This window comes from Choloepus didactylus, chromosome 8 (assembly GCF_015220235.1).
Source record: "Choloepus didactylus isolate mChoDid1 chromosome 8, mChoDid1.pri, whole genome shotgun sequence".
NCBI classification, from domain to species: domain Eukaryota; kingdom Metazoa; phylum Chordata; class Mammalia; order Pilosa; family Megalonychidae; genus Choloepus; species Choloepus didactylus.
In genome coordinates this window covers 51,102,346-51,126,839 of record NC_051314.1, presented here as the reverse complement: position 1 = coordinate 51,126,839, position 24,494 = coordinate 51,102,346, and the positions used below count along the sequence as shown (strand labels likewise).

General features: G+C 35.5%; 1 protein-coding gene across 3 annotated transcripts in view; it reads right to left on the bottom strand.

Annotated features, from left to right (window-relative positions):
* PAWR (pro-apoptotic WT1 regulator) overlaps nt 1-24,494 on the bottom strand; it is a 145,204-nt gene that overhangs the window by 40,342 nt on the left and 80,368 nt on the right. For all 3 annotated transcript variants that reach the window (XM_037846295.1, XM_037846297.1, XM_037846296.1), the window contains 2 exons: nt 22,535-22,666; nt 6,886-6,920 (listed from right to left, as the gene is read on the bottom strand). In XM_037846295.1, coding sequence (XP_037702223.1) covers nt 6,886-6,920; nt 22,535-22,666 — 167 coding nt within the window. The remainder of the gene's footprint in view (nt 1-6,885; nt 6,921-22,534; nt 22,667-24,494) is intronic.

Genomic DNA, 24,494 nt, shown 5'->3' with positions numbered 1-24,494 from the left:
TTTGCCTGGAGGGCAAATTCTGGGAGGAAGGTCATGCAGAGGAGGACTTTCCCAGTCAAAACAGGTCCAGGAACCCACAAAGGGGGCACAGACTGGCTCCAAAGTGCCCTGTGGAGAGGGTCAGGAAGGGCACAAAAAATTCTCTGATGGCTCCCCAAAGGTAAGCTTTCCTGGCCTGCCCAGTTAACTGTAGCCCTTCGGTTAACTTTCCCCTGCATCCCTGAGGAAGTCCCATGTCTTTAAATCTACACTGCTTCCACCTATTTCCTAGGTGGGCTGAAACAATGGCAGCCAGCTCCACTACCTTTGTCCAGGTTGAAACAATAGCTGCCCTCAGAGCCAGGACCCAGTGATCCAAATTTGTTAATCAAAAGCTGTGATCAATGATTGGCCATGTATACCCGTTCTTGGGAAAGAGGATTTTTATGTCCTTTTCTGTCAGCAGCAGCTAGCCAGGGACTGGACACCAAAGGATCCTGCAGTGAGAATGGGGAATGGGCACCAGTAGCTACCATGTGGAGAGAGCAATTTTTTACAGTTCTTTTTCATAATTTATCAGTCTCTTCCTCCTGTTCTTCCCTGGATGCGGTTCAGTGTTCTCCTGGCCTCTGGAGTTTCAAAATAGTTGTATCAGACAACTATTAAACTGCCCCTAATAGTTGTTTTGGTGGCAGAACTGAGTCCTGGAGCTCCCTGCCATCTTCCCTGGGTGCTCTTCAGATAAATCTGAAATGACTTAGTTTATTTAATCTGACATTAGTAAAGCTAATATCTACTCCAGTTTTCTTTCGGTTACTACTACTAGGCATGGTATATATTTCTTCCCATTCTTTCACTTTCAATCTACTTCTGTCTGCATTTAAGGTGAGTCTCTTGTAAACAGTATATAGTTGGGTCATGCTTTCTTACCCATTCTCCAGACTTTTGACTGGAGAGTTTAATCAATTTACATTTAATCCATTTACTGATAATGCAGAACTTTCCTTCTGTCATTTTGAAATTTGGTCTTTGTGAGTCTTATACCTTTCTTGCCCCTCAATTCTCCCAGTAACGCCTACTTTCATATTTATTTGATTTTTCACTGTACCATTTCGAGTCCCTTCTCATTTCTTTCTGTATATATTGTTCACATGTTTTCTCTGTGGTTACCATGGGGCTTAAATTAATAATCCTAAATCTATTTACATCACATTTGATTTGATACCAATTTACTTTACTTTCAACAGGATATATATATATATATATATATATATATATATATATATATACTGTTCTATACACTCTGAACTCCCACCTTTGTGTTTTACTTGTTACAAATTATATCTTCATACATTAGTATGTCCAAAACCATAGATTTATCAAGGCTTTTATGCATTTGCATTTTATAACCTGTAAGAAGTAAAAAGTAGAGTTACATACCAAAAAAATACAGTACCATAGAAATGGCATTCATAACTACCCATATGTTTCCCTTTACCAGAGGTCTTTATTTCTTTATGCTGCATCAATCCACTGTCTAGTGTCCTTTCCTTTCAGTCTTAAGAACTCCCATTAGAATTGCTTGTAGGGAAGGTGCAGTGGTGACGAACTCCCCCAGCTTTTACTTCTCTCGGAATGTCTTAATCTCTCCCTTATTTGTGAAAGACAGTCTTACCTGATATAAATTTCTTGCCTGGCAATTATTTTCTTTCACCATGTTAAATATTTTGTTCCATGGGCTTCTTGCTTCTGTGATGTCTGAAGAGAAATTGGCACTTATTCTTACTGGGACTCCCTTGTACATAACTCATATTTCTCCTGTGGCTTTCAGAACACTTCCCTGGTCCTTGACATTTGACAATTTGACTACTATGTGTCTTAGCATGATTCTTTTCAAGTTTGTCCTGTTTGGGGTTCAGCAGGTTTCCTGAATGTATATATTCATGTCTTTTATTATATTTGGGAAGTTTTCTTCCATTACTTCCTTTACTATTCCTCCTGTCCCTTTCTCTCTCTCTTCTCCATCTGGGACTCCCAAAATGCATATATTTGTAAGTTTGATGGCATCCCAGAGGTCTCTTAGGCTCTATTTGCTTTTTTTAATTCTCTTTTCTCTCTGCCCCTCAACATCTATCATTTCAATTGTCTTGTCTTCAAGTTCACTAATTCTTTCTTCTGACAGCTCCAGTCTGCTGCTGAAAATTCAGTGGTCTTCAATTCCAGTATATATTTGGTTTCTCTTTAAAATTTACATCTCTTCATTGAGATTCTCATATTGCTCATTCATTGTTTTCTTGATATCCTTTAGTTCTTTCTCTGTGTTTTCCTTTATCTCCTTGAGCATACCAGGATCACTTTTTTAAAGTCTTTGCCCAATATTTCTAAAGTCTGGTCTTTATTGATGGTTTCTGGATTTTAATCTTGTTTGTTTGGAAGGGCCATCATTTAGATTTTCGTTTTCTTTTAATCTTTTGCTGCACACTGTACACTTTCATATTTCAAAATGTTTACTTGGATTCATTCCCTGGCTGTCTGTTCCTTATGTGTTTATCCAATTGGCAATATGATGCAGATTTCCTTGAGTGCCAGGAACTAACAACAAAAATGCAAAACACAACTTTCACAGCCTCTGAAAAATGGCTCTGCATTCGCCAGTGCTCCCCTTCAGCATATAGCCCTTCTATCAAGAAGCTCAGCCTGAAGCAAATGTGAAGTGCAGGGTCCTCTCCTGGCTTTCTGAGTCTGCATCTTGCTCTTGGTTTATGTTTGCTCATGGCCTTAGGAATTTCCATGTTCACAAGAATTTAAGTGCTCCCTCTATACCTAATGAAACAGACTTTCTTCCCTTCCTGGGTGCTCTACTGTACTACTGTATGACTTAAAGCAAGTAATCTTTTGCACCAGGCTTCTTTGACTTAATTATTTCTCATACTGATTTATGCTGTCTCCAAGCTTCTTCTGCTTACAGGGTAAGTTCCTAGAAACTGAGCCAGAGGTGAGTTTCTTGGTTCCATCTTTCAAGCTGACACCTGATAGAACGGCACCAACATACAGGCACTTCAGTATGAGCATAGGGGTTGTTCTGCTCCCTTTGGAAAGGACAGGGACCCGCAAGAGAGGTGTTGGCTGGTGAACCCTGGGGAAGGGGTAGTGGAGGGGCCAGAAAGGGCTCCGTAAGTTTCTTATACCATTTTTTAACGTAATTTTATTGAGACATATGTACACACCATATAAACCATCTCTTCTACCATTTTTTAAAGCTGTGCTTTCTTGATATGGTGTTCACTCAGGTACTACAGTCTCTAACTGTTTTCTAGATTTCTGAAGAAGATTGCTCTACGAGTTTTTTCCTAGTTCTTCAAAGATTCTGTGGGGGAACAGCACACTGGAGTGTTTTGTGCCACCATCTTGGGATCTGAAACCAGGCCAAATGATTTTTGACAAGGGTTACAAATCCACTCATTGGGGAACAATAATCCCCAATAATATCTACATGCAAAAGAATGAAACTGGACACTTACCTCATACCATATACAAAAATTAACTCAAAATGGGTCAATGACTTAAATATAACAACTAAAACTGTAAAGCTCCTAGGAGAAAACACAGAGAAGCATCTTTAGGATGCTGGATTAAGCAATGGATTCTTAGACTTTACATCAAAAGCATAAGCAATAAAAGAAAAAAAAATACATAAATTTGACTTCATCAAAATTTAAAACTTTTGTGCAAAGGAAATTATTCTGAAAGTGGAAAGACAACAAACAGAATGAGAGAAAATATTTGGAAACCAAATATTTGATAAGGGCTTAATATCTAGAAAACGGAAAGAACCCCTACAACTCAACCAAACAAAAAGACAAACAATCCAATTAACAATTGGGCCAGGGACTTGAATAGACACTTCTCCAAAGAAAATAATGAAACAGACATAAAGACATGAAAAGATGCTCAATATCATTAGTCAGAGGGAAATGAAATCACAACCACAATGAAATACCAACCCACATCAACTAGAATGACCATTATCATCAAATTTTTAAAAAGGCAGAAAATAAAAAGTGCTGGTGACAATGTGAAAAAGTAGGAACCCTCATTCATTGTTGGAGGGAACATAAAATGGTGCACTCATTCCAAAAAAAGTTTGGAAGTTCCGCTGAAAGTTATAGAATTACCATATGATCCAGCAATGCCCTCGCTAGGTACATACCTAAAGGAATCAAAAGCAGGAACTCACACAGATATTTACACATCAATGTTCACAACAGCATTATTCACAAGACCAAAAAGGTGGAAGCAACCCAAGTGTCCATCAATGGATAAACAGATAAATAAAATATGGTATAAATATAAAATGGAGTACTATTCAGCTGTAAAAAGGAATCTAGTATCAATACATGCTACAACATGGATAACCCTTAAAGACATCATGTTGAATTCAATAAGCCAGGCACAGAAAACCAACTATTACATGATCTCAGTTATTTGAAATAACTAGAATATGTAAATTCATAGAGACACAAAGAAAATTACATGTTACCAGGGACAGAGTTGGGCTGAGGAATGAGAGTTAATAATTACTGGCTACAGAGTTTCTGTTTGTAATGATGGAAACATTTTGGTAATGGATAGTGGCAATAGCAGCACAACATTGTAAATCTAAGTAACACCACTACATTCTACACTTAAAAGTGGTTAAAATGGGAAATTTTATGTTGCATATATTACCACAATAAAAGTTAAACACAAAAAGTATATTCCTGATTTTGGTGAGGAAAAATTATTTAATTCATAATGTATGAAAGCAAACATTCAAAATTGTCTTTTGGGTGCTTGAACCCACTAATAACTTGAATAAGAGTTATTTCTAGCTGTATGTATATTATAAGGTATTTGGTTTACTGAAAATATTTTCTAACATAAGATGCCAAAATTCTATTTATTTTTCAACTCTATTAGTTAGTAGACACTCCTTTTTTCATCCCTATTAGTTAGTAGACATTCTCGCCAGAAACACCCATTCTTCACTCATTTTCCCAGCCTGCTGAAAGTAATTTAGTGTTAATGCAAAATACGAAAAATTCATACCAGATAAGGAATTTATAATTTCAGATATAGATCCTAGGCTGCTGCTGCTTTTTTTTTTTTTTCTTTTTAAACAGTATAAAACTATGAGTTGTTGAAATTCAGGGACAGTGACTAGAAACTTAGAAAAAAATAAAAGGGAAAGTACAAAAATAAAACATGTCACAAGTAAAATAGTGATCTCAAAAGCTTAAAAATAAAAAGGTACGCCATGAAAAAAATTTTTCTTTCCTGATTTTTAACACAATGATAAGTAAATAAAGCTTCTGAAGGGGATTTCTATGAAAAAGTTTCCCCTATTGAGTCTAATTAAAGAACACTTACTTAAAAATAGCCTGTAATAACCTAAAATTCTATCTAATAAGAACTACATGTGTATAATTGATATAACAAACTAACAAAGTTATCAAAGTTTATATTTATCCCCCAAATCGAAAACTGATGATAAAAATTTTGGTTTGAGAATGTGGCTGGGGAACTGGCCAAATCAAACTATTTGGCAATAACTTCTAGCAAAAGAAAAGGTATTCTTTTTTTATTTAAACTATTCTTGGTAAATAAAAATTACCAAGCACTGTAAAAATATCAAAAGCCTAAAAGAATCATAGGTTTCATTATACCTAAATCAAAATTACTCAAACAATAACAGTTATAGCAGCTAACATGTAGAATGTTTTTCTGCATGCCAGGTACCTTTCTAAGCACTTTAAATGTACTAATTGATTTAATCTTCATACCTTACATGTATCATTTAATCATCCTGCTTGCTACTACTGACCCCATTTTAAAGGTAAGGAAACTGACACACAAAAACCACACAGCTGCTAATTGGTGGGAACCATTTCAAACCTACTTATTCAATTGTTGATTATCTTGGTTTTCTTATCTATATTATCTATTTATCTATCTATATTATGGCCCATGGTAAAAATTAATAATTGAATTTTATCTACATATAACTTAGTATTAAAAATTAGAGCTACTGTTAATTAATGTTTTGTTATAGATGGGAATAATGACCAAAATATTTTAATCTTTAACATAGAAATAGATAAAAAACATAAAAGTTTAAATGTAAATCTGGGCAGGCAATTTTGTGTAGTCACTAAGCATGTGGGCTCAGGAGTCTGACTGCATTAGCTGAAATCTAGATTCTGCTGTTGACATTACCCCTGTAAATTATTCTTCTTCTTTAAACCTGACTCCTTCATTCATTTATAAAACTGAAAGTAAATACTGTACCTACCAAGTAACATAACTAAGAACTGAGTGAAAGCTCAATGTAAAGCATCTTCGACATCGTAAGCACTTAATAAGACTGACTGTTATTCTATGATTATTAGCACAAGTGTGGCCACAAACCTTTCTGGCATCGCCCGAGAAGAAGGAAGCTAATACCGTAGGCACCTCCAATGAACAATTTCTCACACCAAGTTCTGATTTTCTATTACACATGTGCATACACAAAATGCATTCTCTGGTAGAGGTGTTACACATTGGGCAGATGTGGTACACTTGCATTTTCAAAGTTCAAATATTTGTGGGAAAGAGATTCTAAGTTTTCATTTTGTGAAGTTCATCAGGCCCATGCAAATTCATGGAGTGGGCAATATTCAAACACTGCAGGGTATGTCTGGATAAGCAATGGTCAGACAGATATTACAGTCCTGCTTACAAGGTAATTTCTTTTTAAGAGCACAACATTAAGATTTCTTCTTATCTCTAAAACAGCTGCTTCAAACATTTTTAGTTAGATAAGCCATGGTCACACAGACATTACATTTATGTTTATAATGTAATTCATAAGTTAAAGATTCTTACCTTTTGTATCTGCCAGAAACTGTTCTAGATGGCTCCTGTAAAGTAAAAATAATGACATATCAGCTTCAGTTTGTGTGTAAGCACACAATTACTGATTACATTACACAGAAATCTAATTTAGAAAGAAACTAATTGAGACCAATTAACTTTTACTTTCAAAAAATTCATATTATGGGTCAAACAAAATAAACACGATTCTACATCTGATTTTTTAACCAAAACCAATGACTTTTTGGAAAATTAAATTTCCCATGGAAATATTTTTCAAGTTCAGAGAACGGACAATAGGAGCATCACTAAAAAACAGCCAGTTAAATTTCTATTAGAAGTCAATGGGCATTTAAAAAAAATTAAAAACAAAAACAAAACCCACAACCACTGTTATCTTTATATATTTCTTCTTCCAGTTTTTTTAATGCTCTCAATTATTTTTTTTAAATGCTGTAACTCACCACACATGGTGGTTAATGCTTATTTTTAAAGACTATATATAGCTAAAAATGAAAGCAAGAAAGTACTTTTCATCAGGCAGATTCTAAGCTACAACAATGAAAAAGACTGCTGGAAGTTAACATTAACCATTCAGGTGGGAAAATTATTACCTCACAAGTACCTAGTCATTCATGTCTCTGTTCAGTATTTTGACAGTCCAGGTTCCCCAAATATTTTTGCAGTTTCATTTTAATAAAACAAGTGAAAATCAAATGATGAGTCTTAAAAAAAAAAACTAATTATCTGCAGAGTCATTTTAATAAAACAGTTCAAAATTAAATTAGCCTTTTAAAAAAGCAGTAAATGTCCTTTTTTTTCTAGTTAATTAAGTCTCTAAGAGAGATCCTAAAATTAAAGAATTTCTGATCTGGTTAAAATTTCTGATCTAGTTAAAACCTAAAAGTTAAGTTCCCTTTATAATATGACCAGTTCCAGAGTAAAACAGTAAAAACTGACTGTATTGTATGGTAAAGGACAAGCATACAAGCTACCAAATGGTACAGCTACCAAATGGTTAAAAGGAGGAATTAGATTTGAAGCCCAAATGTCTAGGCCACTCAGAAGATCTGAGACTGTAAGTTACTTAACCTCTCTCAGTTTCCTTATCTCTAAAATAAGAATATAAAAAACCCCTATTTTATTGGGCTGTTATGAGGATTAAATAACATAAGGGAATAAAGCAATTAGCATAACTCCTGACCATAGGCTTACAATATAAGCTTGACAGCTAAGATAAAAAAACAAACCGACATGAAAATAGCTTTATGACTTTTTTATGCTGAATCTTAATGATTTTGTCATAATAATTCCCAGTCAAAACAGTCCCATTACAACAACAGCCTAAATCACAACTTTATCTCAAGTTTTTTTAATGTATATGCTTATTTTCTAAATAAAATATAAGTTTCTGGCAGGCAGGGACCCCACCTGTGATTCCTTTCTTTCTCCCCCTGAAAACACCAGCTTAGCTCATATGCAGTAAATATATATTGACAACTTATGAAATAACTTTCTTAATAACCAACAGTTATCAACAAATTACTGGCAGGTAAATAACTAGTTACAGGAAGTAATCAGGTGACAGGATCCTGGAATGCCCATGTGTGTGGGCTTAAAAATTGGTTCAAAGACATTTTAACCCTCCCTGGGCATCAACTGCTCTTACAGCAGGGACAGGAACAAAACGATGGTATTCCCTTAAGATGGGGTAGATAAAGCTTTAAAATTTTAATGCACCCTCTGAAGCTATGCAATTAGAAATTGGGGGAGCTTAAATGGCAAAAATCCAAGAGACAGGTCAATAACAGATGGACAATGAGAAAGGGAAGAGGTAACTTTCCTTGAGAAAACCTGATTTCTAAGTCAAAGCCTAGAACCCACAGAGCCATAACAGTGAAAAAACAACTTATCTTAGGCAGTGGTTGAGGTTTGCTTTAGTGGCCCGCCTCCCCAAACCTAATGATTTTCATAAGTTCTATGTGAAAAAGTATCTCCACAAAAAATTACTCTCTAATTCAGTCTATATTCTAGCATCAGAACAGATTCAGAATCTAATCAAATAACATGAGGGCTCTGTAGTCAGAGTGCCTGTATTCAAATTCTAGGTACACTACTTAACTAGCTATGCCACCTAGGCCTAGGGTTTCTCATCTGTAATGTGGGGATAATAATAGTCCTATCTCACAGAGATGTTGCAAGCAAATTAACTGAGATGAAAGCACTTAGTACAGTACCTAGAATGAAACAGAGGCTCATTACCATTTTACTGGAGAAAAGGCAAGAAAGACAGAAAGCACACCATGCTTGCTTAATTTTACTAAGTTTAGAAAATATTGTTCACACAATGTATTTAGTTTTTTATTAAGACCCAAAGAGTTCATCTTTTCATAAACATGCTGAAATTTAAGAACTAGTTACAAACATACTCTATGATAAACTGTATTAAACACAATTTTTTAAAAAACTGAATTCTTTCATAATCCTTTTCAAAAGCTATGTTTTTGTTTGTTTGTAACAGAATTCCATGGAAACAACTGAAAAAGGTAAATTTATTAATTTCTCCAAAAAAGGGAAGATGTAGTCATTAAAATGACACTGTATAAGAGAAGGAAATAATTTGGCAAATTCATATAATTTGAATACGTAATACAGAAAGAGTTCCTTCTACAATAATTAGGCAAGACTAGCATTTTCCTATAAAGTCAAATCATCAGCCAAGAGCCTCCTTACTCCATATGTTGAAAGTTCAGACAAATAAACAGATTCCACAAATCACTGGGCAAATGTCCAGCTAATCTTTGGAATGATCCAGCCCTGAATTGGGGATTAACTTTTCTTTTTTCTATCTTAGCACAATGTTCAAACTGTTAAACTGAGTTTACATTTCAAATGTAAGTAACCAAATTGAGGTCTGAGAAAACACTCAGAAATATTAACTGCTTTCAGATATAGAGCACCAACTGTTTTCAAATACAGAAATAGCTGAATATACGTAATAAATTTAAGAATCAGTTACTTTGTACACCAAAGGTAAAAAACAGATCCCCTATTAATATATCTCTGATGAAGAACAGATAATATACTTCATAAAATCTAGTTTTTAAATTATTTTTGAAAACTTAAGTAGATTAAACTGTTTATTACTAATATTTAGATACAAAAGAGAAACATTAAGATTATACTTGTCCACTCAAACTACATTTTACTGAATGAGTATGAAAATGATTTTATATGGAATGTTTCCCCTAGAGTTTCACAAACAGTACTTGGTTCTTATTTTAAAGGCTTTCATTTATAAAATTCCGTTATTTTATTCCTACATGATCTAAAACTAAGATATACACTTTAAATAATGTGTATCTAAATATGTATGAGAAAGAATGCTGAAGTGAGAATAATGCCAGAATCTCCAAAATAAAGTTTAAAAACATGACACCTCTCTAATTTTGGTTATATATGAAATACTTAAAAACATATCACATCAGATTGATTGCCCAGACTAACCTTACTGAAACAAAGTAAGCAAAATGATAGCAGTTCTTCCTTCATTTCCTGGTTTGTAGATTAAATAATGTATCAATTGGAACGGAAGAGCCAAAATCAAAGAACTAATGGAACAACTGAAGAAGCTAGAAAATGATCAGCAAACTAATCCTAAAGCAAGTAAAAGAAAAGAAATAACAAGGATTAAGGCAGAAATAAATGATACAGAAAACAAAAAAACAAAAGAGAGAATAAGTAAAACCAAAAGTTGGTTCTTTGAGAAGATCAACAAGATTGACAAACCTTTAGCTAGACTGACAAAATCAAAGAGAAGACCAAAATAAACAAAACAATAAATGAGAAGGGGGATATTACTACGGATCCTGAAGAAATAAAAAATATCGTAAGAGGATACTATGAACAACTCTATGCCAATAAACTAGATAATTTAGAGGAAATGGATAATTTCCTATAAACACACGAACAACCCAGATTGAATAAAGAAGAAATAGAAGAACTCAACAAACCAGTTACAAGTAAAGAGATGCAATCAGTTATCAAAAAAGCTTCCTACAAATAAAACCCCAGGCCCAGATGGTTTCACAAGGTATTCTACCAAACTTTCCAAAAAGAACTGACACCATTCCTACTTAAACTCTTTCAAAAAACTGAAGAAAATGGAACATTACCTAACTTATTTTATGAAGCCAACATCGCACAAATATAAAACCAAATAAAGATGCTACAAGAAAGGAAAACTACAGGCCAATTTCCCTAATGAATACAGACACAAAAATTTTAACCAAACACTTGCAAATCAAATTCAAAAACATATTAAAAATAATTATAACCCTGACCAAGTGCAGTTCATCCTGGCATGCAAGGGTGGATCAACATAAGAATATCAATTAATGTAATAAAATACATTAACAAATCAGAAGGGAAAAATCAAATAATTATCTCAATAGATGCTGAAAAAGCATTCGACAAAATCCAGCATTCTTTTATGATTAAAAAACACTTAAAATGTTAGGAATTGAAGGAAATTTCCTCAATATGATAAAGGGCATATATGAAAAACCCACAGCTAGTATGGTTCTCCATGGTGAGAGACTGAAAGCTTTCCCTCTAAGATCAGGAACAAGACAAGGATGCCTGCTGTCATCATTATTATTCAACACTGTGGTAGAAGTTCTAGCCAGAGCAATTCGGCAAGAAAAAGAAATAAATGGCATCAAATTGGAAAGGAAGAAACAAAACTCTCTTTACTTGCAGATGATATGATTTTATACTTGGAAAACCCCGAGAAATCAACAACACACCTACATGAACTATTAAACAATTTCGGCAAAAGTGGCAGGATATAAGATTAATGCACATAAGTCAGTAATATTTCTATACAGAAAAGACATAACTGAAGAGACACTCAAGAAAAAGATTCCATTCACAATAGCAGCTAAAAAAATTAAGTACCTAGGAATAAACTCAACCAAGGATGTAAAGGCCTCTACACAGAAAATTACAAAACTCTACTAAAAGAAATAGAAGGTGACCTAAAGAGAGGAGATTTATTCCATGATCATGGATAGTAAGGCTAAACCGTAGTTGTCAATTCTATTCAAACTGATCTACAGATTCGAGGCAATTCCAATCAAAATTTCAACAATCTACTTTGCCGACTTGGAAAATCTAGTCATCAAATTTATTTGGAAGGGAAAGATGCCTAAAATTGCTAAAAATATTCTAAAAAAGAAAAACAAAGTGGGAGGACTTATACTTCCTGACTTTGAAGTCTACTATAAAGCCACGGTAGTGAAAACAGCATGGTATTGGCACAAAGATAGACATATCGATCAATAGAATCAAACTGAGAATTTGGAAATAGACCCCCAGATCTATGGTCATCTGATTTTTGATATGGCCCCCAAATCAACTGAATTGGGACATTACAGCCTCTCAATAAACTGGGCTGGGAGAATTGGATATCTGTATCTAAAAGAATGAAGGAGGACCCCTACCTTAACTCAAAGTAGATCAAAGACCTGAAATAAGACTCCACCATAAAACTCTTAGAAGATAATGTAGGGAAACATCTTCAAGACTAGTACTAGGAGGTCGCTTCTTAGGCCTTACACCTAAAGCACAAGCAATGAAAAATAAATAAATAAATACATACATACATACATACATACATAGGAACTCCTTAGAATTAAAAGCTTCTGTGGCTCAAAGGAATTTGTCAAAAAGGTAAAGAGACAGTCGACTCAATGGGAGAAAATATTTGGAAACTATCTATCTGATAAGAGACTGATATCTTGCATATATAAAGAAATTTTACAACTCAACGACATTAGCACAAACTGCCCAATTATAAAATGGGCAAAAGATATGAGAAGACATTTCTCCAAAGAGGAAATACAAATGGCTAAAAAACACATTAAAAAATGTTTATCTTCACTAATTATTAGGGAGATGCAAATCAAGACGAGAATGAGGTATCATCTCACACCAGTAAGAATGGCTGCCATTAAGCAAACAGAAACTACAAATGCTGGAGAGGATGTGGAGAAATTGGAACTCTTATCATTCTTTATGGGACTATATAACAGTACAGCTGCTCTGGAAGACAGTCTGACGGTTCCTCAGAAAACTAGATATTGAGCTACCCTATGATCCAGCAATTTCACTTCTTGGTATATACACAGAAGATCTGAAAGCAGTGACATGAACAGATATTTGCACAGCGATGTTCATAGTAGCACTGTTCACAACTTCATAGAGATGGAAACAACCTAAATGTCCTACATCAGATGAGTGGATAAATAAACTGTGGTACATACATAAGATGGAACACTATGCAGCAGTGAGAAAGAACAAGGTTGTCAAGTATGGCAACATGGATGAACCTTGAGGACACAATGTTGAGTGAAATAAGTCAGATACAAGAAGAGAGATATTGTGTGAACTTTGTGAAAATCATAAAACAAGTGTCTTATACTGTAGAATATAGGGGACCTAGAGATACACTGCAACTAGTTAAGGGGGAATGATAATCTGATAAGAACAGATAAGATATTGAGGGTAATCTTAATGATATGGGAATGCCAGAAATGACTATGGTTTGTTAATTTTCTTAGGGTACAGTAGGAACATATTGGAAGCAATGTAATTATTTTACGATATTTGTTTTTATTCTTCCTTTGTTTTGTTTGAAATTTTTTTTAAAGTTTTTTGATAAATAAAGTTAAAAAAAACTATAATGGCATTATATTAATTTTAGACTCTGACCCAATTATAAATGAATTGAAGTCAGTATCAACAAGTTTCCAGTTAAACACATTAATAGGAAGTCATGTAATAATATCAATTTTCTACATTTTTAACAGATTTTTCTTTTTAAACAACTAGTCACTCAAACATATCTCAAGAGTTTTACATAGTTTTATACAGTTAGCTTGGTACAACTGATACAATTAGAACTCTGAAATACCTTACCAAATTGCTCTATGCTCAGGACCAAGAAGTATAAACAATTAAAATTTAAGTTTTTTTTAGTTCTATATAACTGATATTTCAATGGTTAAAATTCGGAAGCAGATAGGCAACACTTAAGTTTTATTCTCTATTGATGGATTTAAATGCAAGCTTTAGTAGAGATTACACATTTTGTAGCTAAATGTTATTTCACAGTAATTCTAATAACTGAATTACAAACACTGACGATGGAATGCACTCCAAATTGGACAGGCTATATTGTGTTACTAGAACCGGTAATAGAATCAGTATTAGTATTAACAGAGATTGGAAGGGGTGGTAGGCTGCTTCTCATGTGTATTCAAAATTATCAATTATAGTTGGAGTTTAAGATGATATCTATATACTTGCCAAAAAGTAATAATTAGGCAGAGGTTGAATTACAAATGTAAAGAGACAATAAAATGAATCTTTAAGGTGCAGCAGAATCATCCCTTATAAATTTTAAGGAGGAAATGCTTGATGTCCCTTCATGCTAAAATTCTATACAGATATAAACTCTACCTTAGACTGTTAACTAGAAGCCTCCTTATTTCTGTTAGCCACAAAGATTTCCAAGCAAAGATGACAACCTAATAATTATTGCAACTGTTAAAGTTGACAACTATATTCTATATGTGGGAAAAATGGATAAATATCAGTATCACTGAAATTGCTTTTAAAAGTGTAACTGCTAAGATTGATACTGGTCTTAAAAAGTCTCAAAGATTATGTAATTAGAGAGTCCAATAACCCCAAAGTCTGTTATACAACTGAGCTCAAAAACAGTCTTGCTGAAATAATCTTCCTTGTAATGGAATGGTTTAATATTACTAAATAGAGAAGGAGACACCTATGTAGAGCTGAGAAAATGTTGGCAAAGCACAAACTGTTTTGTGTAAGTTTAAATAAGCCATTCTGCTTTTTTCAAGCTTAGAATGGTCAATAAGGAAATCCCATGAATACTGTCTTTATAGGTGCAGTGGCCGATCAGAACTTGTAAAGTATAAACAAAAATAAAAGCATATGTGAAATAAGATGAGACAAATATAAGGCTAGTAGAATATAGCAAAATAAGACTGAAGTTATTCAAGTAAACTAATTAGCAACAAAGCCATAGCCCTCAGTAGTACTACAACATGCCATGTCAACTGACTTTCAAGACTAATTTAAAACACCTATATTGGCATATATAATGTAGTAAGATGCAATGCTGAAGACGACTGCAAAACAAAATATTTGTAATGTATTATATAATTGGTAACATAACTAAGAAAATGGAAAATAAAATAAGAACGTCATCAAATTAACAAAAAAGGAGACATTTGCACTATCCCTCTACCAGTTTGAAATTGTTATGTACCCCAGGCAAGACTATGTTTTTTAATGCAATCTTGTGGGGGCAGACTTATTATGGGTGGAATCTTTTGATCAGGTTGTTTCCATGGAGAGGTGACTCACCCAGCTGTGGTGAGACCTTTTGATTAGATTATCTCCATGGAGATGTGGCCCTGCCCATTCAGGGTGGGTCTTAATTAGATCACTGGAATCCTTTAAGAGAGCTCACAGTGAGAAGGAGCTCAAAGAAGCTGCGTCGACACAGATGCTTGGAGATGCTGGGAGATGCAGACAGAAAGATGTCTGGAGATGCTAAGCTAAGAGATGAAGCCCAGAGTTTGCCCCAGAGAAGCTAAGAGAAGACCCCCAGAGACTTAGAGAGAAATGCCCTGGGAACAAGAAGCAAGGATGCACAAGAGCTGAGAGAGAGGAGCTAAGACAAAAGCCCAGAGATATTTTGGAGAAAGCCATTTTGAAACACAACCCAGTAGCAAAGGACCAACAGACACCAGCCTTTCCGGCTGACAGAGGTGTTCCGGACGCTATCAGCCTTTCTTCAGTGAAGACATCCTCTTGTTGATGCCTTAGTTTGGACGGTTTTATGTCCTTAGAACTATAAATCCGTAACCAATTAAATCCCCTTTATAAAAGCCAATCCATTTCTAGTATTTTACAAAGTGGCAGCTTTAGCAAACTGGAACACCCTCCTTTCCTGAACAGTGCAATCCTAAAGCCATTAGGTGGAGCAGAACAAGGTGAGGCAGAGCTGTATTTATCCAAACTGGGGTATTGGAATACTGGAACCCTACATGGACAAGAGCTGTTTGGCAAAGAGTCCAAGCAGACTGGAGAAAGAATCCATACAACTGGGAGACCTGACTCAGCATGAGAAATAAATCCAAGCCCAAGCAGACTGAAAAGGATGTCTATAAAAGTGGGGGATGGGAATGAAGACTGTTATCAACTTAAGCAAGGTGAAACAGGTACCCCCCCCCTCGAAGTGCAGCCAGAGCCATAAGAAGGATGTAAAGGTCATCCATTCAGGAGAATGCCTCAAGATGGGGTGTCAGAGCCGCAGAAGGATAAAGAAGACATACTCCTAGAGAGGCAGGCTACCATGGGGGTATTCACAGCCCCTGACCAGTGGTGATGTGCCAGAACCAAGCAGGATGACTGAAGTATCCACCTGGAGCAGCAGCCTGGACTGGAAGGGTCAAAATTTAATCAGGTTAAGTAGGATTTCCCCATGAAGGAGCAGCCCAGCATGAGGTCTCAGAGTGTGAGCCGTGACAGAGACTGGTCCTAGAGAAAAGAAGTCTGGCAGAGGATTGCAGAATAAAGAAAGATAAGGAGGAGATCCATGCAGTGGGGTGTCCCAGTGTGGGGAGTCAGAAGAGCATCCTGGTAAAGTGGCAGCCTGGCACAGGATGCTCAAGCCTAAAGAGAATGACGAAAATTTTCATGAACAGGAATAGTCACCATGGGGTATCAGAACCCACTTATGGTGAAGAGGGCAAATGTATGGCAGAGAGGTTGTACATAATGGGTCACAGACAGGGGAAACTGAACAAGTAAGAAAACATTTTAAGAAAACTCAATGTCACAAAAGGGAGTTACAAATACTAGAATAAACCCTGTGGTACTAGGTTGGAATTGGCGGTACAGTATGAACTCAAAATATTAATAGACACAGTTATATATATGTATGTACATACATATATATATTCTGTAGGTCTGTATGTGGAAGGACTAGAAAGGGTGACCTGATAACAATGAATACAATGAGAACCCAGATCTTGGCTTCAAAATATTTTCCAGTAGAAGGAGTCGAGGCTCTTTAGAGAAATCGCTGATTCCAAGGCTGGGACAGGAAAAGTTAAAGATGAGCCCCCAAAAAAGGAAGTGCTCCAAGAATGATGAGGACACGTCAAAAGGACAAAAATGCTTGAAGGGGGCTACCAGTGGCCAAATCTGGGACAATCTGAAGATCAAAACAAATGGTGTGGCAGGCAGAATAACGGCCCCTCGAAGATGTCTACATCGTAATCCCTGGAACCTGTGAATATGTTGTTACTTGGCAAAGGAGAATTAAGGTTGCATTTGAATTACGCCCGCTAATCAACTGATTTTACAGCAGGGAGATTATCCTGGATTATATGGTGGTCCCAGGGAAGAAAGCGCAGCAGCAGCAGGTCGGAGAAGATATGACTACAGAAGAAAGGTCAGAATGATGCAATGAGAGAAGGACATGACCTGCTATTCCTGGCTTTGAAGAAAGGAGGATGGGGGCCATGAGCCAAGGAATACAGGCAGCCTTCAGGAGCTGGAAAAGGCAAGGAACTGGATTGTCCTTCATAGCCTCCACAAAGGAATGCAGCCCTACCAGTAACTTTGTGTCTAGTCCAATGAGACCTGTGTCAGACTTTTAACCTAAAGTACTGTAAGATAATAAATCTGTGTTGTTTTTAAGCCACCAAGTTTGTGGTACTTTGTAATAGCAGCAATAGAAAACTAATACAGACAGTAGCAGGTATAATCTATTGGATGAAATAGGAAATTGGGAGTTGATACAGAGATAGATAAAAAGATAGATAGAATGATAGATCGATAGATAGATGAAAGAAAGAAAAAGAAAGAGAGAAAGAAAGAAAAAGAAAGAAAGAAAGAAAAAGAAAGAAAGAAAGAAAGAAAGAAAGAAAGAAAGAAAGAAAAAGAAAGAAAGAAAGAAAGAAACGAAAGGAAGGAAGGAAGGAAGGAAAGGGAGGAAGGATGGAAGGGAGGAAGGAAGGAGGGAGGGAAGGAAGGAGGGAGAGAGGGAAAAATATAAAGTTTGATGGAGATTGAGATATCTACATAGTTCAAAGCACTTACCCATAAAATACTTATTAATTAAGAAGGGAAAAAGTAATTTTACATTGGAGAAACCTGGCAAACACCATCTTAAAGCAACCAAAGTGATCACCACCAGCAATGAGACAAAGTAAAATCATGAGCCACCTGATAAAATGCAGTGAGAAGAATCAAATGTGTGATATTCCTAATGAAGATGCATAACTTGAATCTAATTAGAAGGAATCACAGATAACCCACATTGAGAGAAACTTCACAAAATAACTGATCTATAATCTCTGAAGTATTAAGAAAGTCAAGGAAAGGCTGTGGAACTGTTCCAGATGGAAGGAAACTGAAGAGATATAGCAACAAAACACAATGTGTGGTTTCAAATTAGATCCCTTTGCTATAAATTAGGTCATGATGGGACAATTGGCAAACCTTGAATGAGATCTGAAAATCAGATGGTAGTAATGTGTCAATTTTAATTTCCTATTTTAATACCTATGGTTAGGTAGGAAAATGACCTTGTTTATAAAAACACAATAAAATAAGGGGGGGGGCAACATGTAATGGGGCATCAGGTTGGCAATTTACTTTCAAATGATTTATGGGTAAAAAGTTCTCTGTACAGTACTTGCAACTTTTCAGTTAAGTTTGAGACTGTTTCAAAATAAAAAAGAAGCAAAACATAAAACTCATGAATGTCCTCTCAAAATGCTACTGATTACACTCCCCCCCTAAGTGGGATCAGACACCCAGGGGAGTGAATCTCTGTGGCAACGTGGAATCTGACTCCCGGGGAGGAATCTAGACCCGGCATCGTGGGACGGAGAACATCTTCTTGACCAAAAGGGGGAAGTGAAAGGAAATGAAATAAGCTTCAGTGGCAGAGAGATTCCAAAAGGAGCCGAGAGGTCACTCTGGTGGGCACTCTTACACACAACATAGACAATCCTTTTTAGGTTCTAATGAATTGAGGTAGCTGGCAGTAGATACCTGAAACTATCAAACTACAACCTAGAACCCATGAATCTTGAAGACAATTGTATAAAAATGTAGCTTATGAGGGGTGACAATGTGATTGGGAAAGCCATATGGACCACACTCCCCTTTGTCTAGTTTATGGATGGATGAGTAGAAAAATAGAGGAAGGAAAAAAACAAACAAACAAAGGCACCCAGTGTTCTTTTTTACTTTAATTGCCCTTTTTCACTTTAATTATTATTCTTGTTATTTTTGTGTGTGTGGTAATGAAGGTGTCAGGGATTGATTTTGGGGATAGATGCACAACTATGTAATGATACTGTGAACAATCGTATGTACGATTTGTTTTGTATGACTGCAAGGTATGTGAATAGAGCTCAATAAAATGAATTTAAAAAAAAAAGTACAACTAAAAAAAAAAAGCTATCTGTCACAGAGAAGAAAATGAGAAAGTATTCTATAAAGGCTCACAAAAAAAAAAAAAAAAAAAAAAGCTATTGATTATATAAACTGATATATCTTTTGTCATAAGTAATTGGCAATATGTGACAAATTTTTAAAAATCCTTAAACTATTCTTTGTATCTTTTGACCCAATAAGTTTATCTCTGGAAATTTAGCTAAAGAAAATAATTCAAAACAGAAGAAAATTTAATCCATATAGATGTTAACTGCAGCATTATTTACAATAGTAAAAATATTTACATGCTGAGCATTTCCAATAATGGGAAATTTGTGTTAATTATTATACATATTAATAAAAGAAAATCCTATGCCACTGAAAATAACACACAAAGAATTTTGAATAACATGAAAAAGTGTTCATGCTGCAATATACCTACAAAGAATATTTTGGAAATATCATAAAAATTACAAATGCACATTCCCTTTCATCAGGAACTCCAATACTAAAATTTTATCCTACTAATTTACATACACATATGCAAAACTGGCATACATTCCAAGTTTTTTATCACCACATTGTTTTAAATACAGAGTATAAACAATCTAAATGACATCAATAGGAATTAGAAAAATTATGGTACATCAATAAAATGGACTACTATAAATCTGTAAAAAACAAGGAAAATTGTGAAACAGATGCAAACCAGTGTACTGAAAATACTATTTGAGGAAAAGGCGGTCAAAAAAGGACATACAGACAGCCACACACACACCCACCCATCTGCCAACCCCCACTCACACCCTTTGTTTATGGAATGGCTATGGAAAAGAGTATTAGCTGCCTCCAGAGAAGTTTAAAAGGTAGGTGAGGGAGTTTTTTTGTCATATACCCTTTTATACTTTTTGCATTTTTTACCATGTGACTCTATGCCTTTTTTAAGTAAAAATTAAGCTTAAAGTTTAAAATTTCATAATGTGTAGAAAAATGGAGAGAAAACAGACCAAGCTGAATGATTTCTCTTTTCTCTTTAGTGTTTGCTAATTTTTACCTTTGATCATGGATTATTTAATAAAAAAATTAATATATTACTTTGAAAACTGACATGTTGATCTAGAAAACATGTAAATGTGTAAAATCGTAGCTAAAAATAGGAAAACTTTTTAAATTGTCATTTTTAATTACAACTATTCCACGTTATTTGAAAAATACAAAGCAGAAACTTAAAATACTCTAACCTGTCACAAAGCATTTTGTTATACCAAATTCATATTCCTGTTTCATTCTTCATTTTTAAAGATTTGTTTCATGGACAGGCTCAGATTCATGGACAATACTAAGAGAGTATTTCTCTATTTCCTATTCAAGAAAGCTTAAGTCAATCAATGATACTGATTTATATATTTTTTTCTCTCTCTTGGTTTTGAATTTGAAGCAGTAAAAAAAATACCTATTTTATATGAGTAATATATGAGTAACAGAATATCTGAGTCAGCTATGCAGACAAAACAGTTCCTGTTCCTACTTCAACTTCAGCGATATAATTTGGTATCCATGCTAGAGTCTCAGTCTCACTCTCATTCTAAGCAAATAACCTGGCAAAATAGACACTTGGAGCCAGGTCACCAAAAATAATCACATCCCAATAATACCAATAAAACAAACAAACAAAAATGGGGAGAAATGAATAGTGGGCCTGGGAAGAGATTAGAAAAGAGACACAAATAAAGAATACGAACAGGATGAAGTAGAAAGCTCTTTAGAAAGTCCAGATCAACAGAAACTTTCCATCTCTGTGTATACATTTAGGAATACCCTGTGTGTTTTAACACTTGGCTCCCCAGCTGTGAATAAGGAAAGCCTTCATTGTAGAGGAAATCAGGCCTCTGTATAGAAAGCTGCTGCCTGGTGTATTTAAGTATGCCATTATTTGAGTATGCTAGAGTAAGTGGTATCGCCAAGAAATGAAATCAGGTGTATCTGAAGGCAAAGCCCAAGCTCTTAATCAAAATGCTATAATATCTCTATCCTAATAAATTAAAACCTATTCTTGTGGGAAGTCTTCCCTGGAGGAGGCCCAGATTTAATCTTAACTCTGTCAGACAAGGGATACAAAGACATTTTAGATTATGAAGCTCTCACAGATGTTGGGAGAGTATTGCTTGTTGGCTTATACCATATCATAATAAGGTACTACTTTTTCTGAAACTGTTGATGATTAGCATTTATAGTAGCAGCAATCTGGGTGAGGGAGAAGAGCTGGACCTGTATTACTGTATAAATCTTCATAGCCATACATCTGCCCCAGAAAGCAAAGGAAAAGAAGTTTTGTATACCCATTCCCTAGGCATCTCAAAATATTTTGCATTTTTCTGCTGAATGCCTTCATAACTTTGCCAACAGGTTTATACTTCATCTTTTTTTCATCAATAAAATGTGCAGATGTGTGTACTGCTCTGAAACGTCTTTAAAAGTTTTATCATAATAAAATACATTTAGAAAGTGAGGACTAGAATTCTAAAAGACAACAAACTAGCCAGGGATCTCAGAACACAACAAAAATAATTTAAGACTAGATTATATCAAGAACATTCTCAAATTACCTTCATATGAAATGATTCTTTAGAGAGATTTGCTTTATAACGAGATATCCCTATACCATCAACTCCCAATTTTGTGCCAGAAGAGCCCAAAAGAATAGCTAATTTGACTTTGGAGAAAACTGCTATTCAATTCTTTCTTCGCTATGTAATCCTAATGCAATGATTAGCCCAAAGCAGAGCTGTCCATTCACTTAAACTTACCAATTCTTACTTTTGCAAGAGCAAGGAAGAAATAACTTTCCTTGATTATTTTTATAATTGACTACTGCTTAAGTTTGCTTAATCATTCAGTCAACAAATATTCACTGATCATGTACCGAGGACCAAACTCTCCTTAAGTCAAAAAGTATTTGGATATGAGGAAAATCAGTGGTTAAATCCATTAGAAATACTAAAAATGAGCTGACACTACCAAACTGAGACTGGAAAAATTATTAACAATCACTTAAAAACTACTGTTAAAAAAACCTAATGACTTTCTGATATTTTTAAATACTCACTTGTAGCAGACAGGAACTGGCTGGATCTAATAAGCTTACAGCTTCATTCTGCATTGTGTTCTGTTGTGTAACTGCATCCTCTCGTTTCCGTTCTTTCTGCCCTGCTTCATCATCTTCATATTCATCTAAGCACTGAAAAAAGAATATTTTTCATTTTATATCTCCATATACTTAGTAGAATATTGATACTATAAAGACATATTAGGAAATATCTGAGCATTCATAGACTAGTTTATATGATAAAGATGTTCCTTTCAGCAACTAAATCATCTTAAATGTACTAGGGAAAATTACAGTTAAAGAACCCCAATTTTCTGTTTAAAATCTGTGCCTCCACATCAACACCCCCAACCTATCTTTAAGTTCTAGCTAACAGAGACAGGGTTTTCTTAAAAGGTTCATTCATTATCATTCATTCAACAAGTAAACTGAGTGTGTCTACCTTAACACACTTTATGGAGGGTGACAAAAGATATACTACAGACATGGAAGTGGGAAAGGTAAGACATGTATACATATAAAATTTAGTGATAAAGGCCCTTTCTATCTTGGCAGGGCCTATAAGAATACAAAGGAAAAGTATTTTCACCTGGATAGTAAGGAAAGCCTCTGTAGAAGGGCTTATAATTTAAAGGATAGGTATAATTTGGAGTGCAGATAGAGAGAAAAGAGAATTTCAGAGGGTAGGAACAGCATGTGGAAAAGCTTGCAGGAGAAGATGTTGTTGAAAAGCTAAATCAACACCAAGGATCTACCTCCAGACTTTTTGTTACATGGGGTAAAAAACAAAAATGAACCTCTACTCATGACACTTATTGTGGGATGGGTTATCTGTTCCTTAAAGATGAGGGCATTCCTAACACATTCCTAATTGCCCTACAGGGATCAATGAGGATAGATGAAATAGATCTCCACAGGAACTCTGTAAACACTAAGACACAGACCAAATCACAGTAGGACAGGGTCGGCAAGAAGACAACTTAGGCATGAAGAAGAAAGGATGGAGGCCATTGTACTGATCAGGAAGGGTCACTGGAGTGTCTGGAGCTAGAAGGAACATAGAAGAAGGGGTGCTATCTTAATAAACCAGAACATTCAAAGACAAAGGGTCACAGAGGGGATAGGGAAAAAAGCAACTGTCTGAGAAGTTCTACATTAGGATTATGTGGAGAGGGAAGCTGGGACAAAATGGCAGGGGTAAATTAAAGTTAATAAGCAGGCTGAGATCCCACAGAATATTTACATTCCTCTCCTATAATGCAACTGACTGCATGTACAGTTGTCATGTGGTCCTCGTCATCTCACCCTGGGGGAATTGGGGCTTGGGGAACAGGGAAAAGAAAAATGATTTTGTAGGTCCTGAGACTGCTGTGAGTAATCGACTAATCTTGGCTCTGATGCAGAAGACGAGTGTCTTCTGCCAGAATCCCTGAAACTATACCAAGTAGGGTAAGATCTCAGATACTCCACAGTTCTTGACACTATACCAGCAGGGTAAGATCTCAGATACTTCACAGTTCTTGAAGGAGGTGAGGACTGAAAAGGCAAATTGTGTTTGGGAAAAGAACCTGGCTACAGCAATGATTAACAGGGATAGGCAGTGACAGTGGAGAGATAAAATACATAGTAGGCAGTGGCTTCTGGGAAGATGACAGATTAGGAAAGACAGAGCAAAATTCTCCTCCATGAAAAACACCAGATAAAGGACAGAAAGTGCTCCAGAACAGCAGTTCCAGGGTTTCACCAGCTGGGCAGGAACTTCTACAACCATATTGAGTATGTACTTGGAGAAGCTGAGAGACTGCATTTAAGACCATGGGGCAATGGGTAGTTGGAGCCAGCTGAGAGCACGGAGGGAAGCAGCCTTCCAGGTCCAAGGCACCTTACTCAGCACTTGGCTCAGGGATAACCCTTTGTGGACCTGCAGCAGAGAGCCCCCATGCCAGGAACTGGCAGTTGG